Here is a 20912-nt window from a genome sequence, read left to right as displayed (position 1 = left end):
GACAGGCACCTACTAAAGGGTTACAGCTCCAATCGACTGCCTTGACTATTGAGGCATGTGCTCATTGAAGTCTTCCAGCATAGTAATGGAGTCCCTAGTGGAAGTGCTCTTCAGGACCGCCTCCAAGGACTCCAAAAAGGATGGGTACTGTGAACTGCTCTTTGTTGCACAGGCACAAACTACAGTCAGGAACCATTCCCCCCACCAGAAGGCAGAGGGAGGCTCCCCTTTCCTCCACAGGGGTGAACCTCAACGTACAGACACCATGCCGGGGGGACAATAAGTACGCCGTAAGAAGCATATCAAGGTTCAGGCCTGGCCTAGCCAGTCTCCAAACCTAACTCCAATAGAAAATCTTTGGAGGGAGCTGAAACTCTGTTTCTCAGCGACAGCTGTATGACACAAATAAATCGTTTAAAAAAAAAAAAAAAAAAAAAAAAAAAAAATCGGACATTGTGATTTCTGGATTTTTCTTTTTAGATTCTCTCTCTCACAGTGGACATACACCTACGATGAATTTTTCAGACCCCTCCATGATTTCTCAGTGGGAGAACTTGCAATATAGCAGGGTGTTCAAATACTTATTTTATTCACCGTATCTGGTTGGACCATAACTTCTTCATGACTGCGGTCATTTGTGTCGGAATTTTTATGGTGTTCTTCCAGGATGGCTTCATCACAGAGAAACTTCCGCTTTTCTCCTTTCCAAAGATACTCTTTGCAAATCTGAAGGAATCTTTATCTTTGTGCTGCACTATCTTCCGAGAAGCACTTGATAAAGGTACATTTATGGTGGTATGATTAGGTTTCCACGTACCGATTGTGGCTCCAAGCACTCACTGCAATGTGAAGAAGATTGGATATAGGCTTGTAACCAATGCCATCATTATGTTTACAACAATTAGTTTGCGATGGTCTTGAGACAGATCTCCGGTCTTACCCATTATGTGTCTTGACTTGTACCTTGGCAATGGGACCTTTATGTTGGCTGTCAATGAGGACTGACACATATTCATTTGCACTGAAAAAGAGTTGGATGGGTGTTTGATTACTGATAAGGTGTTGTCTTGGCTTCCATGTCTTTTACACCTAAATTTCTTCATGTTCAATATTTTTTGTTGTGTCATATCATATTTTAAACCCCGAAATCCAAATAAAAATAGTAGATTCAGGTTGACTGTTGTTTGTGCCTATGTACCAAATGACAGTTCAGAGTACCTACCCTTTTTGGAGTCCTTAGAGGAAGTGCTGGAGAGTGCTCACTCTGGGGATTCCATCATTTTGTTGGGGGACTTCAATGTGGGACTTCAGAGGGAATTTCAACTCCCACCTCCAAAAGAACTTTGCCCATGTTTCGGGGGAGGCGGAGGACATTGAGTTAGAGTAGACGACGTTCCGCGCCTCCATTGGTGAGGCAGCCGAGCGGAGCTGCGGCCGTAAGGTGGTCGGTGCCTCTTGTGGCAGCAACCTCCGAACTAGTTGGTGGACACCAACAGTGAGGGATACCGTCAGACTGAAGAAGGCTTCCTATTGAGCATTTCTGGCCTTTGTAACTCCCGAGGCAGCTGATTGGTACTGGCTAGCCATGCGGAATGCGGCTACGGTGGTTGCTGAGGCAAAAGCCCGGGAACTGGGAGGAGTTCGGTGAGGCCAAGGAAAACGACTTCAAGACAGCTTCAAGACGTGGAAATACTGGTCTACCATCCAGCGTCTCAGGAGGGGCAAGCAGTGCGCTGTCAACACTGTGTATGTACAGGATGGCGCGCTGCTGACCTCAACTCGGGAGGTTGTGAGTCGCTGGAGAGAATACTTCGAAGACCTCCTCAAGTCCACTAATATGCTGTCCCATGAGCAAGGTGAGTTTGGGTTCTCTGAAGCGAGCTCTTTTATCACGTGGGTCGATGTCACCGAGGTGGTTAAAAAGTTCCTTGGTGGCAAGGCTCTGGAGGTGGATGAGATTCGCCCGGAGTTTCTGAAAGGCTCTGGAAAGGCTCTGGCAAGCCTCTGCAACATCGTGTAGACATTGGGGACAGTACCTCTGGAAGGGCAGAGGGGGGTGGTGGTCCCCCTTTTAAGATGTGGGACCAAAGGGTGTGTTCCAACTCTAGGGGGATCACACTCCTTAGTCTCACTGGTCATGTGTATTTATGGGTGCTGGAGAGCATGGTCCGTCGGGAAGTTGAATCTCAGATTCATGAGGAGGAATGTGGTTTTCGTCCTGGGCGTGCAACAGTGGACCAGCTCTACACCCTCGGCAGGTTCCTCGAGGTTGCATGGGAGTTTGCTCAACCTGTCTACATGTGTTTTGTGGACTTGGAGAAGGCATTTGACAGTGTCCCTTAGCGAGTTTTGCGGGAGTTCTTCTGGAGTATGTGGTACCAAACCCCCTGATCAGAGCTGTTCGGTCCCTGTACAACTTGTGTCAGAGACTGGTCTGCATTGCTAGCAATAAGTCAGACTCGTTTACAGTGAGAGGTGGATTCCGCTAATGCTGCTCTTTGTCACCGATTTTGTTCATAATTTTTGTGGACAGAATTTCAAGGCACAGCCGAGGTGGAGAGTGTGTTCGGTTTGGTGGTCTCAGCATTGCATCTCTCCTCTTTGCAGATGATGTGGCTCTGTTGGCTTCATCAAGCCGTGATCTCCAACACTCACTGCAGCGGTTCGCAGCCAAGTGTGAAATGGCTCCCTTGTAATTGACTACTCTTTCTGCAACTGGGGTTGGTTGTTGGCCTTTGGTTGATGTCAGAATGTGCCAGCTATGGAAAAGTTCGTTTTTGTTGCTTCCAGTTGTTTGACGTGTTTTTGTCATTTCGCGTGAACTTCCAATGCCTTGAAACCCCTTGATCCATAGTCAATAGTATCCTAACACGATGTGCACAATGCTTTACCAGGTCAATCGATTTTGCGAATGAAGTCGCTTAAGAGAGTGGCAACTTCCTTCTTTCCAACTGTACGATTTCTTGTTCCATCCAATCCCATTGGAACTTATTTTTGACATATCAATTTCTTTCACTCGAGAGGAGTCTTTCCTCTGAACACCACCATCGTGTTGACTTGAAAATGGCCCCATGAACCGCCTTGTATACATCAAGTGTTTTCACTGGTCAGGAGGAAGACATTCAACCAATCAACTGATGCGTACCTAATCTTCGATCTCGCTTCCAAAAGTCGGACCGGAAAATGAATAAGTGTGAATTCCGGCACGGGTTATGGTTGGAAAATTGCAGAAATATGGAGAATTGTTTTTTTTTTTTTTAATGAATGCAATTTAAAAAGATGGAATTCCACCTATAAACGGAAAAATTACGTCTGCTCAACAAAACAAATTTCAGTTCCTCAGTTCTTCAGTACACCAGTCCATTGAACGAATCAGTTCAGAAAACTCCCTCCTCCTCCTGCACGGGAATCCCTGGCGCTGGCTGCTCATTGGTCATTGTTGAAGTGAGTGACAACGCTGATATATCACTAACCACATGGCAGTAAGGTTAATGAACTCCCGCCCCTGCCTGGATGCTGGCTCCCCATTGGTCTATTGCCAAAGATTCAGAAGTGACAGAATGCTTCAACAGTTCTGTTAGTTCTCCCAGGCAACACATATTCACCTCATGGCGACCAAGCAAAAAGAACAAATCATTTCATAAAATGATAAGCTTCAGTTCGTTCAATAAAAAGATTTATTCTTCTGAACGAAACATCTGTGCAAGAAGAAACACTACTGACAGCGTTTCCCTTGTTTCTTCGCTTCAAAATGATTTGTAGCCAAGCTCTGACGTGTGTCAGCATAATTGGAGTCCCAGGAAATTGTGCATTGACAAAAGTTCCGTATTTGAATGCAAGCTGATTAAAATGCATCAATAATTTCACATACTCAATTTTTCCCATTAATTAATCATGTTTAATACATTTAAATCCCGCAAATTTCTGCGTCAGAAAGGGCATCTGCAGTAAAACTGTGCCATGCAAATATGCGTTCATCTGAGATGACACGCTGTGGCGACCCCAAGCAGAAAGGAAAAGAAGATGATTTCAGTAACATTTGGGAGAAGGTTTGTGTGAAAATAATAATAAACTTAAATTGTGGCTAAATTTCAAGAAAATTTACTCACAATTGATTTTTGCAATCAACTGAGATGAGACCTTGACAGGCTCTTTCCTTGGTCTCATTGGACACCAAGTACCATCCTCCAGGAACTTGATTTCATCCATGTCAGAACAGTCATTCAGGATCTCCAAGAATAAACTACACAAAGAGAATACCAAAATTTTAATGGCAAATTTTGAATCAAGACAACATCATAGCACAGGGGATTTTCTCAGTAATGCGGGTCCACGGTTTAAGATTGATGTCCCCGCACAAATAATATTTCGATGTAAAATATTGCCTACTGAGCTACTTTGCGCCGTATGTTAAGCAAAACAAATGTATTTGTATTGCGCATTTGCTACACTCAATGTGCTTTACATTATTAAAAGTATTTGAAAACAAACATTTAAAATGGGACAAAAAAAATACAAATGACAAGAAAATGTATTTTTTTAAAAAGGATAATTAAAACGACATACAGTGCAAGAAATATGATTAAAAGTGGAAATACTCTAAAAAGCATGACAAAAAAAGGTTTTCTCAACCTAGATTTAAAAACATTCACACTTGGGACTGACCTCACCTCTGTTGGCAACTTATTCCATTTGTGTGCAGCCTAATAGCTAAATGCTGCTTCACCATGTTTGCTTTGGACTCTTCGCTCTACTATTTGCACTGAGTCAGTCGATCTCCAAGCTCTACTCGGTTTGTATCCCGTAAGCATTTCTTTCATATATTAAGGACCTAAATCCTTTAGTGATTTATAGTACACAGTAGCAGAACTTTAAAATATATTCAAAAGATGACTGGAAGCCAATGGGAAGGACTTAAGGATTGGAGCTTTATGCGCTGACCGCTTTGTTCTGGTCAGAACCCAAGCTTCAGCATTCTGAATGAGCTGCAGCTGTTTAATGCTCTTTTTGGAGAGTCCAGTCAGAAGACCATTACAGTAGTCAAGACTACTTGAAATAAAAGCATGACTGAGCTTTTCCTGGTCTGCTTGACACATACAAGCCTTCAGTCTAGATATGTTCTTCAGATGGTAAAAGAAAAAGGTAAGAACAAAACATCACACACCACACATTTTATGCTCTGTTACTACTATTCTAGTTTATGGTTTTCAATTGCTAATTTTGTGTTTATGGCTTTGAAGTATTTTTCATACAAATATTTACTGTAATTATGACTACTACTGCGTTATCATAGTTTAGCGATTAACTAAGACTTGACTTACATACAAATTTTGGATACATCATCAACAAAGGGATAGAACTCGATTGGAAACTGATGATCCTCTGTACTTTTAAGTCATTACGAAAAGCATAAAACAAGTAGTAGTTTATTAATATTCAACATTGCTGCAGAAAGTGAACCAACCCATCAATGATGAGACTTTCATATGTGGCTTTCTTGTCACAGACAGGACAAATCCAGGTAGGTTTCTTTTCATTCATTTGTAAGTAGAGTGCAGCATCAAAGCATTGTAGGTGAGAGCAGGTCACCGCTCGGCATGGAACCGTCAGTCGCATCTTCCCCAACTACAGGAGAAATGATTAAAGGTTAAACAAAAATAAGTAAAAACTACATTTTTGAAAAAGTCATTCTTCTTAAATTGTTCATTCATTCATCATCCATATCATTTATCCTCACTATGGTGGCAGGCTTGCTGGAGCCTATCTCAGCTATCTTTGGGCGAGAGGCAAGGTACATCTTAAGGACAAAAAAAAAAAATAACCGTGGTGTATTGTGTTTATACAGTGGGCCCTTAATTATACTGGGTCATACGTGATGCCATGGGTTCTCTACTGTTAAATTATGTTCAACAATTTTTTATGTTTTTTTTTTTTTTTCTTAAGATGGGATTTGAGAAAGTCCACAATTTTTCTTTCAGGACGGAAGAATACACAATTCTTGAAGCATCAGTGACACACAGTGGCAATTAAAATAAAATAACCTCTTCAACAACAGAGAGCGATTGAGATGGGAAGGATATGCAGAAGATAACGGTGATTGAGGATAGAGATGGAAATGTGTTGATTGGTGCCAGTAGTGTACTAAATAGATGGAAAGAATACTTTGACAAGTTTATGAATGAAGAAAATGAGAAAATAAAGGAAGAGTAGAAGAGGCAAGTGTGAAGGACTAGGAAGTGGCAATGATGAGTAAGGTGGAAGTTAGAAAGGCACTAAAGAGGATAAAAATGGAAAGTCTTTTGGTCCTGATGACGTACCTGTGTAGGTATGGAAGCAATTTGGATAGTTATTCAAGAGAATACTAGCGGGCGAGATGATGCCCGAAGAATAGAGGAAAAGTGTGCTAGTTCCCATTTTAAAAACAAGGGCGCTTTGCAGAGCTGTGGGAACAACAGAGGAACAAAGTTGAAAAGCCACACAATGTAGTAGTGGTAGTATTAGAGGTTAGACTTAAGACAGAAGTTAGTATATGCAAGCAACAGTATGGTTTCATGCCTAGAAAGAGTACCACAGATGCATTATTTGCTTTGAGGATGCTAGTGGGAAGGTACAGAGAAGGTCAGAAGGAGCTACCATGGTGTCTTTGTGGATCGAGAAAAAGCCTATGACAGAGTTCCAAGAGAGGAACTGTGGTACTGCATGCGTGAGTCTGCCATGGCAGAGAAATACGTTAGAATAGTACAGTACACGTATGAGGGCAGCAGAACAGTGGTGAGGTTTGCCGTTGGTGTGTCAAAAGAATTTAAGGTGGAGGTGAGGGATCCGTGCTGAGCCCCTTCCTAGTTGCGGGAGTGATGGATATGCTCACAGATGAGGTTTGACTGGAATCCCCTCGGACTATAATGTTCGCAGATGGTATTGTGATCTGCAGTGATAGCAGGGAGCAGGCGGTGGAACAATTAGAAAGATGGAGGCACGCACTGGAAAGGAAAGGAAAGATTAGCCGGAGTAAAACAGAATACATGTGCATGAATGTGAGGGACGGAGCAGGAGGAGTGAAGCTCTAGGAAGAAGAGCGAGCGAGGGTGGATGACTTCAAATACTTGGGGTTAACAATACAGAGCAATGGAGAGTGTGGTAAAAAAAGTGAAGAAACGGGTCCAAACGGGGTGGAACAGATTAGAGATGGTGGGACTGAAGAAACAACAGGAAGGAGAACTAGAGGTAGCTGAAATGAAGATGGTGAGGTTCTCGCAAGGAGTGAGCAGGTTGGATAGGATCAGAAATGAGCTCATTTGAGGGACAGCCAAAGTTGGATTTTTTTGGAGACAAAGTTAGAGAGAGCAGACAGAGGGTTTAGACATGTCCAGAGGTGAGAGAGTGATTATATTGGTAGAAGGATGCTGAGAATGGAGCTGCTAGACAAACGAGCGAGAGGAAGACCAAAGAGAAGGTTGATGAATGTTGTGAGGGAAGACATGAGGGCAGTTGGTGTTAGAGAGGAAGATGCAGGAGATAGGCTTAAATGGAAAAAGATGACACACTGTGGCGATCCCTAACGGGACAGGCCTAAAGGAAAAGAAGAACCTCTTCAACAAATGTCCATAGTTTTTGTAAAATGGGTTATTTTCCATCTTTGAAATTATGTCAAACATTCCACACATATTTACCGGACATATGAGGGAGACTCGAAGACTTGTTGTCGCAACTTCGCTGTCTGGATCTGCAGTCAGTTTCTCTTTTACTTGATCATAGATAGGGAAAGAGTACAGAATGTATTTATTTTTTTCAAATTTCGAAATATGGATGGCTGTGAAATACAGCTAAAAAAACCTCACATAATATAGAGTATATCTGCATGAACGACGGCCCTATCTTGGGACTGTGCATTTAAACTGGCTCAGTCTATTTACATGTGGTATAATTTGAGATAAGATAAAGGTAATTTACATAACCTGCTAAAATACCTTAAATAATGTATGGTATCAAATAAACTTAGATTGGTTTTCACAACCAAAGGTTTGTATTTGGTGAAATTGCATGAACATTTTCAGATTTTTTTTCTGCAATCAATTGTTTTCTTTTTTTTATTAAATTATCTGAACATTGCCAGATAAATCAAAATATTACTGGGAAGTGTTCTTGGATCCTTTGAAGCACCATTCTTCTGAGTAGTAGCAGCAGCATTATCTGTTAACTAGATTGGGCAATTTCTGGGAAAATGCCATGACAATGCTGAAATATTGAATGAAACCATGCAGAATGGTATTGAATTATACTGCGATTTAAAATGTTATGTTGAATTCGATAAAAAGGTATATATGATGTAAAAATGTGGAATGATGTTAATATGGTAAAATTATAGTTTGAATTAGTTAAATATGGAAGTAGGGAAGAATGTCGAATTTCTCTATCTGGGAAAATGTGAAATATGGGGAATGTGGAAAACATTTTGTGGTTAGAATTGTTTGAAAAAAGGTGGAATAATAATACAAAAGACTTTTGATGTAGAAAAATGTTTGGATACTGAAAGCATTCACACAATTATAATTCATATCGTAAAATTAACATTTTTTTTGTCTATGGCATGTAAAATAGTCTGTGTCTGTTTTTAAAACAGTTCACGTGTCATTTGCTTAAAAACCAACTACCGCAAATGGAACATAATGTGTGAAAAGAGCAGTGTGGGCTGAAGAACAGATAATATTCTGAAGTGACATTTTTTTTCCCTGAATTTATTTGTAATGGAGGGTTTTAGAGGTGTCAATCAACCAATAAGCTCCAAATGGCGGAAATTCAAAGGAGTTCTCCAAGTCAACGTGTCAAAACTGCTGTGACATTTGAAATGGTCTCACTTGCCCTAAAGGTTTGACTTGAATGGCAGGTCGCCGCATGAAGGATATTGCATGTTAATACATCTTTATTTCAACTCCCACCTCCGAAAGAACTTTGCTCGTGTCCCAGAGGAGGCGGGGAACATTGAATCCGAGTGGACGATGTTCCGCGCCTCCATTGCTGAGTCGGCCGACCGGAGCTGTGGCCGTAAGGTGGTCGGTGCCTACCATGGCAGCAACCCACGAACACGTTGGTGGACACCAACAGTGAGGGAAGCTGTCAAGCTGAAGAAGGACTCCTATCGGGCGTTTCTGGCATGTGGAACTCCCGAGGCAGCTTATAGGCATCGGCTGTCCTGAGCGGAATGCAGCTTCGGTGGTTGCTGAGGCAAAAACCCGGTCGTGGGGGGAGTTCGGAGAGGCCATGGAGAATGACTTCAGGACAGCTTCGAGGAAATTCTGGTCCACCGTCCGGCGTCTCGGGGGGAGCAGTGCACCATCAACACTGTGTATAGTGGGGACGGGGCGCTGCTGACCTCAATTTGGGATGTTGTGAGTCGGTGGGGAGAATACTTCGAAGACCTCTTCAATTCCACCAATATGCCTTCCCATGACGAAGTTAAGTCTGGGTGCCCTGAGGCGGGTTCTTCTATCTCTGGGGTTGAGGTCACTGAGGTGGTTAAAAAGCTCGTTGGTGGCAGGGCCCCGGGGGTGGATGAGATTCCCCCGGAGTTCCTAAAGGCTCTGGATCTAGTGGGGGTGTCCTAGTTGACACGCCTCTGCAACATCACGTGGACATCAGGGACAGTGCTTCTGGATTGGCACACTGGGGTGGTGGTCTCCCTTTTCAAGAAGGGTCACCGGAGGGTGTGTACCGGAGGGATCTCACTCCTCAGCCTCCCTGGTAAGGTCTATTCAGGGGTACTGGAGAGGAGGGTTTATCGGGAAGTCGAGTCTCAGATTCAGGAGGAGCAATGTGGTTTTCGTTCTAGCCATGGAACAGGGGACCAGCTCGACACCCTCAGCAGGATCCTTGAGCGTGCATGGGAGTTTGCCTAACCAGTCTACATGTGTTTTGTGGACTTGGAGAAGCCATTCGAACGTGTCCCCTAGGGAGTCCTGTGGGGGTTTCTTCGGGAGTATGGAGTACCGAATCCCCTGATACAAGCTGTTTGGTCCCTGTACGACCGCTGTCAGAGTTTGGTCCACATTGCCGGCAATAAGTCGGACTCGTTTTCCAGTGAGAGTTGGACTCCGCCAAGGCTCCCCTTTGTCACTGATTTTGTTCATAACTTTTATGGACAGAATTTCTAGGTGCAGCCGAGGCATAGAGGGTGTCTGGTTTGGTGGCCTCAGCATCGCATCTCTATTCTTTGCAGATTATGTAGTTCTATTGGCCTCATCAAGCATTGACCTCCAGCTCTCACTGGAGCAATTCGCAGCAGAGTGTGAAGTGGCTGGGATGAGAATCAGCACCTCCAAATCCGAGACTATGGTGCTCAGTCGGAAAAGGGTGGCGTGCCCTCTCCAGGTCGGGGATGAGATCCTTCCCCAAGGGGAGGAGTTCAAGTATCTTGGGGTGTTGTTCACGAGTGAGGGAAGAATGGAGCGGGAGATCGACAGACGGATGGGTGTAGCCTCTGCAGTAAAGCGGACTTTGTATCGGTTCGTTGTGGTAAAAAGAGAGCTAAGTCGAAAGGCGAAGCTCTCAATTTACCAGTCGATCTACGTTCCTACTCTCACCCATGAGCATGAGCTGTGGGTTGTGACCGAAAGAACAAGATCCCTGATATAAGCGGCTGAAAGGAGTTTCCTCTGCAAAGTGTCCGGGCTCTCCCTTAGAGATAGGGTGAGAAGCTCGGTCATCCGGGAGGGGCTCAATGTCAAGCCACTACTCCTCTGCATTGAGAAGAGCCAGATGAGGTGGCTGGGGCATCTGATTCGTATGCCTCATGGACGCCTCCCTGGTGAGGTGTTCTGGGTATGTCCCACGGGAAAGAGACCTGAAGGACGACCCAGGACAAGCTGCAAGGTCTCTCGACTGGCTTGGGAACGCCTCGGGATCCCTCTGGAAGAGCTTGAAGAAGTGGGTGGGGAAAGAAGTCTGGGTATCCCTGCTGAAGCTACTTCCCCCGTGCCCTGACCCGGAAAAGCGGTAGTTAATGGATGGATGGATACATACATCTTTATGTTACAAATTTAACCTTTTACAACCACAAGACCCAATTACTTTTACATACCTACGTTGGTATTATCTAAGAAAATGGATGGATGCATATATACGTGTACTTTTTTTTTTTTTTGCATTTTGTGTTCCAGATATAAATAAACCATCAGATAGTCCTACACCGTACTCAGAAAATAAGATTGCTTTTTTGATAAACTTTGGACATAGCCCATACCATTCATATAACTCACATAGCATTCCAAAAATGTGTACTCACTGATTTTCGACAGTACAAGTGATCCTTTCAAAAAATTGATTAAAAATAAATTAATATGTAACACACCTTTGTCCAAACAACTTTGTATCGATCTGAGGAAGTTATGCAGACATGTTGATCTTGATCCAAGTTCATTCCGATACACTCCATTTTTTGTTCGACCTTTTCAAACTCACAACAACACTGGCATTCCGCCACAGTTGGCATGAGGTCACAAAAGGAACACGAACACCAATCTTTCGAAACGAGCCTGTCTGGAAGATCTCCAAGGCCCATGTTATGTGATTGTTGTGCTCCTTTGTCAGTGTCACGCCCCCTGCTTTCCTCCTCTTTTTTTCCTTCAGCCTCCATTATCTGAATTTCTACCTACGCCTTGCAAATTAACAGTGCAGGGAGCGGGCATATTAAGATCATGCCACAACCTATCCGTTATGGAATTCCTTTGATGAACGCTCATATATGTTTGGCACAACCCCCTGCAATTATCTGGGCTTGGGACTGGCCTACAGGTCGCACAATATTGTGTTCCCCAAAGTGGTGCAGATAGTCAAAAAAAGCAATCAAATAAAGTCAACACACAAGGTACACAATTCACATACAACTTAATCTTTGTTAAAGTCTAAATAGAAGCAGTCAAATAAACAAAGTCAGCACATGAGTAACACAATTCACATCCTACCTAGTCTCGGTTAAAGTTAAAAGGGTACGTGGGTAAGAAGGTTCGAGTATAAAAAAAATGAAAATGATATGTAGATTTAAAGGATATGGGGATGAAAGAGAGTCAAACCAATGTCTGTCACTCTAGTAGTTGCAGGTTGAGTCATCCTCAAGATCCTCGTTGTACAAGTTGTGTTGGTTGAACAATATTATGCAGTTACTCACGTTCCATGCGTTTGATCACAAACGCATCACGTTGTAAGCCAAAGGTAGTCTGGGCCAAGGGGTAAGTTTAAGTCGGCCTTTCAACTTGTCCAACTTATTCACTACTAGTATCACGGACCTCGTTGTATATGATACAAAGGTTTTGCCGGTCGTGTAGGTACTAGCAATTGATGATTATATTTGATTACTAATGCGTCTTGTTGTTAGCAAGTGGCGCGAGGCTAAGAGGCTGGGCTGCTTCAAATACAAATGAAATACGGCTCCAATTTGGGTACTAAGATTTCACAGAGGTTGATTATTAGTCCACTGAAGTCGTCACCAGGGGGGTCCCACGTCGAGTATTCCCAACATTCCGTCCAAATTCAGCAGGATTTATTTATTGTACAATCGAGTTTGCCGCAGCCTCCTTGTTTTCGGTTCCATCAGGTCGGGGACCGGAAGCCACAATGATTTATTCATGATGTATTCTGTTTTACTTCGGCTAATCTTCTTTCCTCTCCTTTCCAGTGTGTACCTCTATCTTTCTAATTGTTCCTCCGCCCGCTCCCTGCTTTCACTGCAGATCAGAATATCATGAATATCATCCGTGAACATCATCGTCTAAGGGGATTCCAGTCTAACCTCATCTGTCAGCCTGTCCAATACTACCACAATCAGGAAGGGGCTCAGCACAGATCCCTGATGCAGTCCCAACTCCACCTTAAATTCTTCTGAAACACTTACGGCACATCTCAGCGCTGTTCTGCTGCCCTCATACATGTCCTGTACTATTTTAACATATTTCACCGCCACACCAGACTTGCGCATGCAGTACCACAGTTCCTCTCTTGGTACTCTGTCATAGGCTTTCTCTTGATCCACAAAGACACAATGTAACTCCTTCTGACCTTCCCTGTACTTTTCCACGAGCATCTTAAAGGCAAATAATGCATCTGCGGTACTCTTTCTAGGCATGAAACCATACTGTTGCTCACACATACATACTTCTGTCATGAGTCTAGCCTCCACGCCTCTTTCCCATAACTTCATTGTGTAGCTCATCATCTTTATTCCTCGATAGTTTCCACACCTCTGAACATCGCTTTTGTTCTTAAAAATGGGGACAAGTACTCTTTTCGTCCATTCTTCTGGCATCTTCTCTCCCGCTAGTATTCTATTGAATAAGTTGGTCAAAAACCCCACAGCCACCTCTCCAAATTGCTTCTATACTTCCACTGGTATGTCATCAGGACCAACTGTCTGTCTATTTTTCATTCAGTTCAGTGCGTTTATAACTTCCCCCTTACTAATCATTGCCACTTCCTGGTCATTCATGCTTGCCTCTTCTACCCTACCTTCTCTCCCATTTTCTTCATTCATTAACTTGTCAAAATACTCTTTCCATCTACTTAGCACACTACTGGCACCAGTCGCCATATTTCCATCGCTATCCTTAATCACCTTTACTTGCTGCACATCTTACCCATTCTTTGCTAGTTCTTCCTTAAAAAAAAAAAACCTGCTTCACTTCTCTTCCCATCTACTCTATGGCAAAATAATTGAAATCCTGCTCCTAAACTTCTAGGCTTACTACCTTTCCACCTGCCCTCTTGGATGCACAATATATCAAACCTTTCTCTAAATCATCATGTCAACCAACTGTTGAGCTTTTCCTGTCATAGTCCCAGCAGTCAAATTCCTGACAGTTGTAGAATCTCTGCATTCCTCTTCTTCTCTCCAATGAATCCGCTTTCCTTCTCTTTTTTGTCTTCGACCCACAGTCGCTTAATTTCCACCGATCCCCTGCAGGTTAAAGGTGCCGGGGTCGGGCATTGTTAATCCGGACCAAAACCGATCCATTATGGTATTCTTTAGATGAACGCTCATATTTGTTTGGCACAATTTTACGCCGTATGCCCTCCCTGACGCAACCCTCTACATTTATCCGGGCTTGGGACATCTTACAGATTGCACTGACTTGTTCCCCCATCGGGCTGCATTGGTCTTCTGTGTCGTCCATTTTCTCATAATTGCTCCCATGGGTATTTCTTCACACCAAGATGCTTGCTTATTTCTGATTCCGTCCTCCAAGCATAATGCAGGTACCATTAATTTGCATATAATTTTTTTAAATTGTTGCAACCGTTGGGATTTCTCTTTCTTGTCTCTTGTGTGATGTGATCCCATCTTACTGGCTGGCTCAAGTGATGTGGACTCTCACCTCTCAGACAGGAAAGGAGCCAAGGGAGAGTGTGAGACTGAGAAGTTCCAACTATCGTCGGGTCAACTTCACACTTGGCTATGGATCTGGTACCCGTCCTCTTCAGAGGGGTTGGGCTCTTTTACACTCTGGAGTTGCACTTGGTGAGACCCACCAAGCAGGTGTGGGTGTCCTTATTGTCCCTCCGGGATGGTGCCTGTACGTTGAGGTTTACCCCTGTGGAGGAAAGGGGAGCCTCCCTCCGCCTTCGGGTGGGGGGAATGGTTCCTGACTGTAGTTTGTGCCTGTGCAACAAAGAGCAGTTCAGAGTACCCATCCTTTTGTGAGTCCTAGGAGGCGGTCCTGAAGAGCACTTCCACTAGGGACTCCATTACTATCCTGGAAGACTTCAATGATGACATCCCTCAATAGTCAAGGCAGTCGATTGGACCTGTAACCGTTATGTAGTCGGTGCCTGTCGTGGTGGAACCCCCTGAACCGATTCGACACTAGCAGTGAGGGGTGCTGTCAAGCTGAAGAAGTCCTATTGGGCCTTTTCGGCCTGTGATACTCCTAAGGGCGGCTGATGGGTACTGGCTGGCCAAGCAGAAAGCAGCTTTGGTGATCACTGAGACAAAAACTCGGGCGTCGGAGGAGTTTGGTGAGGACATGGAGAACTACTTCCGGACAGTTTCAAGGGCATTCTGGTTCACCATCCTTCATCTCGGGGGGGGGGGGGGGGGGGGGAGAAAGCATTGGATGGAATTCGTCCAGCTTCCCTGAAGGGCCTGGATGTTGTGGGGCTGTCCTGGTTGACACGCCTCTGCAACGTCATGTGGACATTGGGACAGTGCCTCTTGACTGGCAGACTGGGGTGGTGGTCCCTCTTTTTAAGTGTGTTCCAATTACAGGGGAATCACACTCCCCAGCCTCCCTAGTGATGGAGAGGAGGGTCTCTTGGAAATTTGCATCTCAGATTCCCCTTGGACTGAAAACTATAAAATTACATGTAAAAAGTATTGAACACATTAAGAAAGGGAAGTGCCAAAAGGCATTGGAAGCCAAAACACCACCCAACATCCTTTCTTCATCAATCATTTCCAACAGGTACAAAATAACTCCTTTCCTCCAGGTAGGCTCTGAACCATTTAAGGACCGTTCCATTTATTCCTACCCATGTTTCCAACCTGTTTAAGCAATATATTATGATCTACCATGTCAAAAGGCCCACTGAGCCCCAGCAAGACCAGAACTGGCACCTTTCCCCGAGTCAGTATTCAAACATATCAATTAGCATTTTGATAAGAGCAGATTCTGTGGCATGCCCCCTCCGGGAAATCTTTGAAAAAATGGATGGCTGTGGTTCATTCTGGCGATATCTGTGAACAAAATTCAGACAAAAATTAAAAGTAAAATTTCTAAATCCTGACCCCCAAATAATTGGGCAGAAGTTCCCCAAGGGCCAAGCCCAGATTTTTTTGCCACCATCCCCCTGTCACTGGATAGTACAAAATCACATTTGTCATTAAAATATTCCAGTTTATCTCAAGACAAATGAATTAAGTGAACTATTCAGTAAAAAGTCATCTAAAATTGTCCTTTTCCCCACATTATACAGTGCCCTTCGTAATTATTGGCACCCCTGGGTAAGATGTGTTTTTTAGCTTCTAATATTTTTCTTCTAAATAATATGGGACATTCATGGAAAAAAGAGAAAAATGCACCCTTCGATACAAGTGCATTTATTCAGTCGGGAAATATTCCCACATAAAGAAATTATTCAAATAATATGTCACAATTTTTAGCACCCCTAGTGTTAATACTTTTTACAACCCCCTTTTGGCAACAAAACAGCACCTAATCTTCTCCTTCAATGTTTCACAAGATGGGAAAAGACAGACGGGTACAAAATAAGAGGGATCTTCAGCCATTCCTCTTTGCAGAATCTCTCTAAATGATCCAGAGACCTGGGTCCTCTCCTCTTCAGCTCACCCCACAGGTTTTCAATGGGGTTAAGGTCTGGGGACTGAGATGGCCATGGGAGGACCTTGATTTTGTGTCTGGTGAACAATTTCTGTGTAGATTTGGCCATATGTTTAGGGTCATTGTCTTGCTGAAAGACCCAGTGACGACCCATCTTCAGCGTTCGGGCAGAGGGCAACAGATTTTGATTTAAAATGTCCTGGTATTTCAAAGCATTCATGATGCCATGCACCCTAACAATGTTCCCAGGGCCTTTGGAAGCGAAACAGCCCCACAGCACTACTGACCCACCCTCATACTTCACAGTGGGTATGAGGTGCTTTTCAGGATGCGCATCTTTTGTGGCACGACAGACCCACGTAATATTTGTTGCCAAAAAACTCAATCTTGGTCTCATCTCACCAAAGCACATGGACCCAGTTGCAGCCCCAATACCGCTTGGCGAACTCCACATGTTTGCGTTTATGATTTGAGTAGAAAAGGTTTTCTCCGTGCATGCCTCCCAAACAGCTTGTTGGCCTGTAGACAGCGCCTGATGGTTGATTTGGAGACTTTGTGACCCCAGGATGCTACCATTTGTTGTAATTATGTAACAGTGAGCTTTGGAGATCTTTTGATTTCTCTTACCATCCTCCTCACTGTTCGTAGTGGCAAAATAAACATGGGTCCTCGTCCAGGCTTGTTTACCGCTGTTCCAGTTGTTTTGAACTACTTAATTATTCCTCTCTCAGTGGATATTGGCAGCTGCAGTTGAGTGGCAATCTTCTTGTAGCCTCTGCCTGACCTGTGACGGTCGACGCACATCTGCCTCACTTGTATGCTGTGTTCCTTTGTCTTTCCCATGTTTAAGAGTGGATAAGAGAAATGGCCTCTGTGTCATGTCATATTTACACCCCAGGGAAACAGGAAGTGATGAATTACTAATTAAATGTTCCTACATACTCTGGTAAACGTAGTAAACTACTGTAGAAATGACAGAAATGCTTCAATTATATTATATACTGGGAATCGTTAAGGGTGCCAATAATTATGGAACAGGTGATTTAATGAAAAATTATTTTTTTAGTCACGGATTTTTTATTTTCTTATAATTCATTTGAGTTCAAGGTTACATTTTCCTAAAATTTTCAGTGTGACAGTATTCTTCTGCAATAAACACAATTTATTTTAAGGCTTTTAACACATCTTAACCGGGCGTGCGAATAATTATGGAGGGCACTGTACATATAGATATAGAATATACACGAAACTATATCTTGGAATTTCTACACCATACAGTAAAACATGTTAAAGAAGTTGATCTGTAGTAATTACTATTCCCGTTTAAGTCTCAAACTTGTTACATCGCGTTGTACTGATACACTCAACCACATTGCTCACTATCTTAGATATAGATCGAGTAATACTAATAGTATAATCAGCTGACTTTAATATTTTGATACACACAGTCACTCACATTTGAAACATGTACGGGTGTGGTCAGTCATGCTCGCAGATAAAGTTGCCGGTGTGATTAGTGATGGCCTTAAAATAACTTACTGGATTAATATAACATAACTAAATTAGAAATAAAATAAATACATAACTAAAATAGAAAACTAGAACATGATATGAAACGGTATTTAAAAATTTTCAACCATAATGAATAAATTGATCTGACAAACTTGATCTGAGGACAAGTTAAATGCACTGGCCTGTCAAGGAATAAACACGAACAGTATATACTCGCAATGTTTTGAAAATGCTGAAAGTTTAGTTCAACATAATCGGCGTTGGTGGCAAGAAGCTAGCGATACATTGGAACAAACGTTCCTGTCGGCAATCGTGACGTATTGTTGTGTGGGTGAGGGGTGGCACGCACCACGGGACTGCAGTATATTATATATAAAATTATCTCTCTCACAGTGGACATGCACCTATGATGAAAATTTCAGACTCTTCCATGATTTCTAAGTGGGAGAACTTGCATTATAGCAGGGTGTTCAAATATTTTCTTCACTGTACCGTTAAAGTGAAACATGGAATTTGTACTGTAAAATGAATCCTGGGCTATATCGCCAAAACGTTGTTTAAGGCAACTGTCACTGTCCAACAATTACTTTATAAGTCACACCGGAAGGTGGCGTTGACATCACCACCCATAGTTATTGGGAAGTCACGACAATGTGTGAACGAGCACATAGCTGTATCAATGTCCATATGCGTTGAGTTCTATTTGAAAGAGAGGGAAATAATTACTGCCTCCACTCTTAGGTCTCTCACAAGACCGAGTCAGTGTGAAACAAACTATTGCAATATACTGTGTAGTTACTGAGTGCTCTGGAGTGGTCTGGGTTTCTGATGCCCTTCATTCTCAGCCTCTGCAGGAGCAGTGGGGATGTTACCTGCCTCACTAGGTACACAGACATGGAGTAGCTCTGCAAACATCAGACATTTTGGTCCAACATCAGGTCTTATTGACAATATTAAACGGAACATTACAAATTGAATGTTTGTTACCTTTCCAATGTCAGGTGCCCATGCCACTGAAATCTGATTGGGTACTGCAGAGGACAGTCGCACCAATGAGGTAATGTTTAAAGGTTTTCCTGGTCTCTTTTGTTCAACACCATTTTTGGGGGGTGGTCCAAAACCCTAAAAAATATATATATATTTGCAAATGAAAAAAATAGCCCCTTCCATTGATTGTGGCAGCACAAAGTACTTCAGTACATTTGTTTCTGAATGCCGATCAAAATATTTATCGGTGTCACTTTCCATGATTCTAACAGCTCACACCCACATGCACACATTGATCAACAAATACAAATACCCCAACCCCAACCACAAAAAGGAGCAAAAAATAAAGGAATATAAATAAAGGCTTATATATGAAAGTATAAGCGTAAATAAGAGTAGAATGTGAATGATAAATACTTTAGGTATATTTTCATTAATTTTAGGTTTTCAGTGTAAGTGATCAGCTTTTTTACCCAACATATACAAAGATACAAAATGGGAGTATTATCGTTTGTAAGTCAGCTCCATGAATATTGGAATATTCCTCGAATTGTCATCTTTTTGGCTCTTAAAGCCAGCACGATTGATTTGAAATTAAGGAAACAAGTCCTTTAACTGCAGACTTTGTTTATTTTGATATGTTTAATTTCATTGACATCCAAATCTGAACAACTGTGGAATCATTTCAACAGTTTGTTTGGGACTTTGGGGGCATGCCCCCCTTGGAAATTTTTGAAAAAAATGGAAGGCTGTGGTGCATTCCAGCTTCCCTGAAGGGCCTGGATGTTGTGGGGCTGTCCTGGTTGACACGGCTCTGCAACATCATGTGGACATTGGGACAGTGCCTCTTGACTGGCAGACTGGGTTGGTGGTCCCTCTTTTTAAGTGTGTTCCAATTACAGGGGAATCACACTCCCCAGCCTCCTTAGTGATGGAGAGGAGGGTCTCTAGGAAATTTGCATCTCAGATTCCCCTTGGACTGAAAACTATAAAATTACATGTAAAAAGAAAGGGAAGTGCCAAAAGGCATTGGAAGCCAAAACACCACCCAAAATCCTTTCTTCATCAATCACTTCCAACGGGTACGAAATAACTCCTTTCCTCCAAGCAGGCTCTGAACCATTTAAGGACCGTTCCATTTATTCCTACCCATGTTTACAACCTGTTTAAGCAATATATTTTGATCTACCATGTCAAAAGGCCCACTGAGCCCCAGCACGACCAGAACTGGCACCTTTCCCCGAGTCAGTATTCAAACATATCAATTAGCATTTTGATAAGAGCAGATTCTGTGGCATGCCCCCTCCGGGAAATCTTTGAAAAAATGGATGGCTGTGGTTCATTCTGGCGATATCTGTGAACAAAATTCAGACAAAAACTGAAAGTCTTATTTCCAAGTCCAGACCAAAAAAAAAAAAAAAAAAAATGGGCAGAAGTTCCCCAAGGGCCAAGCCCAGATTTTTTTGCCCACTATCCCCCTATCACTGGAAAGCACAATATCACATTTGTCATTAAAATATGCCATATTATCTCAAGACAAATTAAGTATATTATTCCGTAAAAAGACATCTAAAATTGTCCTTATCCCCTACATGTATGCATATTATAGTATAGCGATAGAATATACACAAAAATATATCCTAGAATTTTTACACTATACAGAAAAACATGTTAAAGAAGTTGAGCTGTAGTAATTACTGTTAACGTTTACGTCTCAAACATGTTACTTTGCGTTAGCCTGTTACACTCGATCGGATTGCTCACTATCTTACATTTAAACCTGAGGATAACCGGTGAAGAAAATGTATATATATATATATATATATATATATATATATATATATGTCGCCAATTTTGATGTGTTGTTGTGGGAGGGGTGTTGGGGTGGAGCACGCATCGCCACGATTGCCGTAAATAGGAGGCCAGCTTGCTAGAACGCGCCTCTATGTGCATGCGCTCGACGTATTGGCCACATCTGAATCAAGCGACAAGGTGGATGATAGTCTTAACGTTTTTTGTTTTTTTTTACGCCGTCACACTGCCTCGAGATCAACGCATTGAGCATCCCTGGTGTACCTGAATTTCCTTTGA

General features: G+C 42.7%; 1 protein-coding gene across 8 annotated transcripts in view; it reads right to left on the bottom strand.

Moving 5' to 3' along the window:
* The window catches only part of pias2 (protein inhibitor of activated STAT, 2), a 112484-nt gene that overhangs the window by 32185 nt on the left and 59387 nt on the right, over positions 1 to 20912 (bottom strand). For 7 of the 8 annotated variants that reach the window (XR_009794590.1, XR_009794589.1, XR_009794588.1 and 4 more), the window contains 6 exons: positions 18822 to 18956; positions 18634 to 18739; positions 7671 to 7744; positions 5465 to 5625; positions 4110 to 4243; positions 941 to 1021 (listed from right to left, as the gene is read on the bottom strand). Coding sequence is in view for 5 of the 8 variants with exons in the window: in XM_061816909.1 (XP_061672893.1) it covers positions 941 to 1021; positions 4110 to 4243; positions 5465 to 5625; positions 7671 to 7744; positions 18634 to 18739; positions 18822 to 18956 (691 nt within the window). In the remaining 3 variants the exon portion in view is untranslated. The remainder of the gene's footprint in view (positions 1 to 940; positions 1022 to 4109; positions 4244 to 5464; positions 5626 to 7670; positions 7745 to 18633; positions 18740 to 18821; positions 18957 to 20912) is intronic. The other variant, XM_061816910.1, reaches the window with a different exon arrangement.

Source organism: Syngnathoides biaculeatus, chromosome 4 (genome assembly GCF_019802595.1).
Source record: "Syngnathoides biaculeatus isolate LvHL_M chromosome 4, ASM1980259v1, whole genome shotgun sequence".
Lineage (NCBI taxonomy): Eukaryota > Metazoa > Chordata > Actinopteri > Syngnathiformes > Syngnathidae > Syngnathoides > Syngnathoides biaculeatus.
Note: the sequence above shows the minus strand (reverse complement) of the source record. Positions and strands in the feature narration are given on the sequence as shown.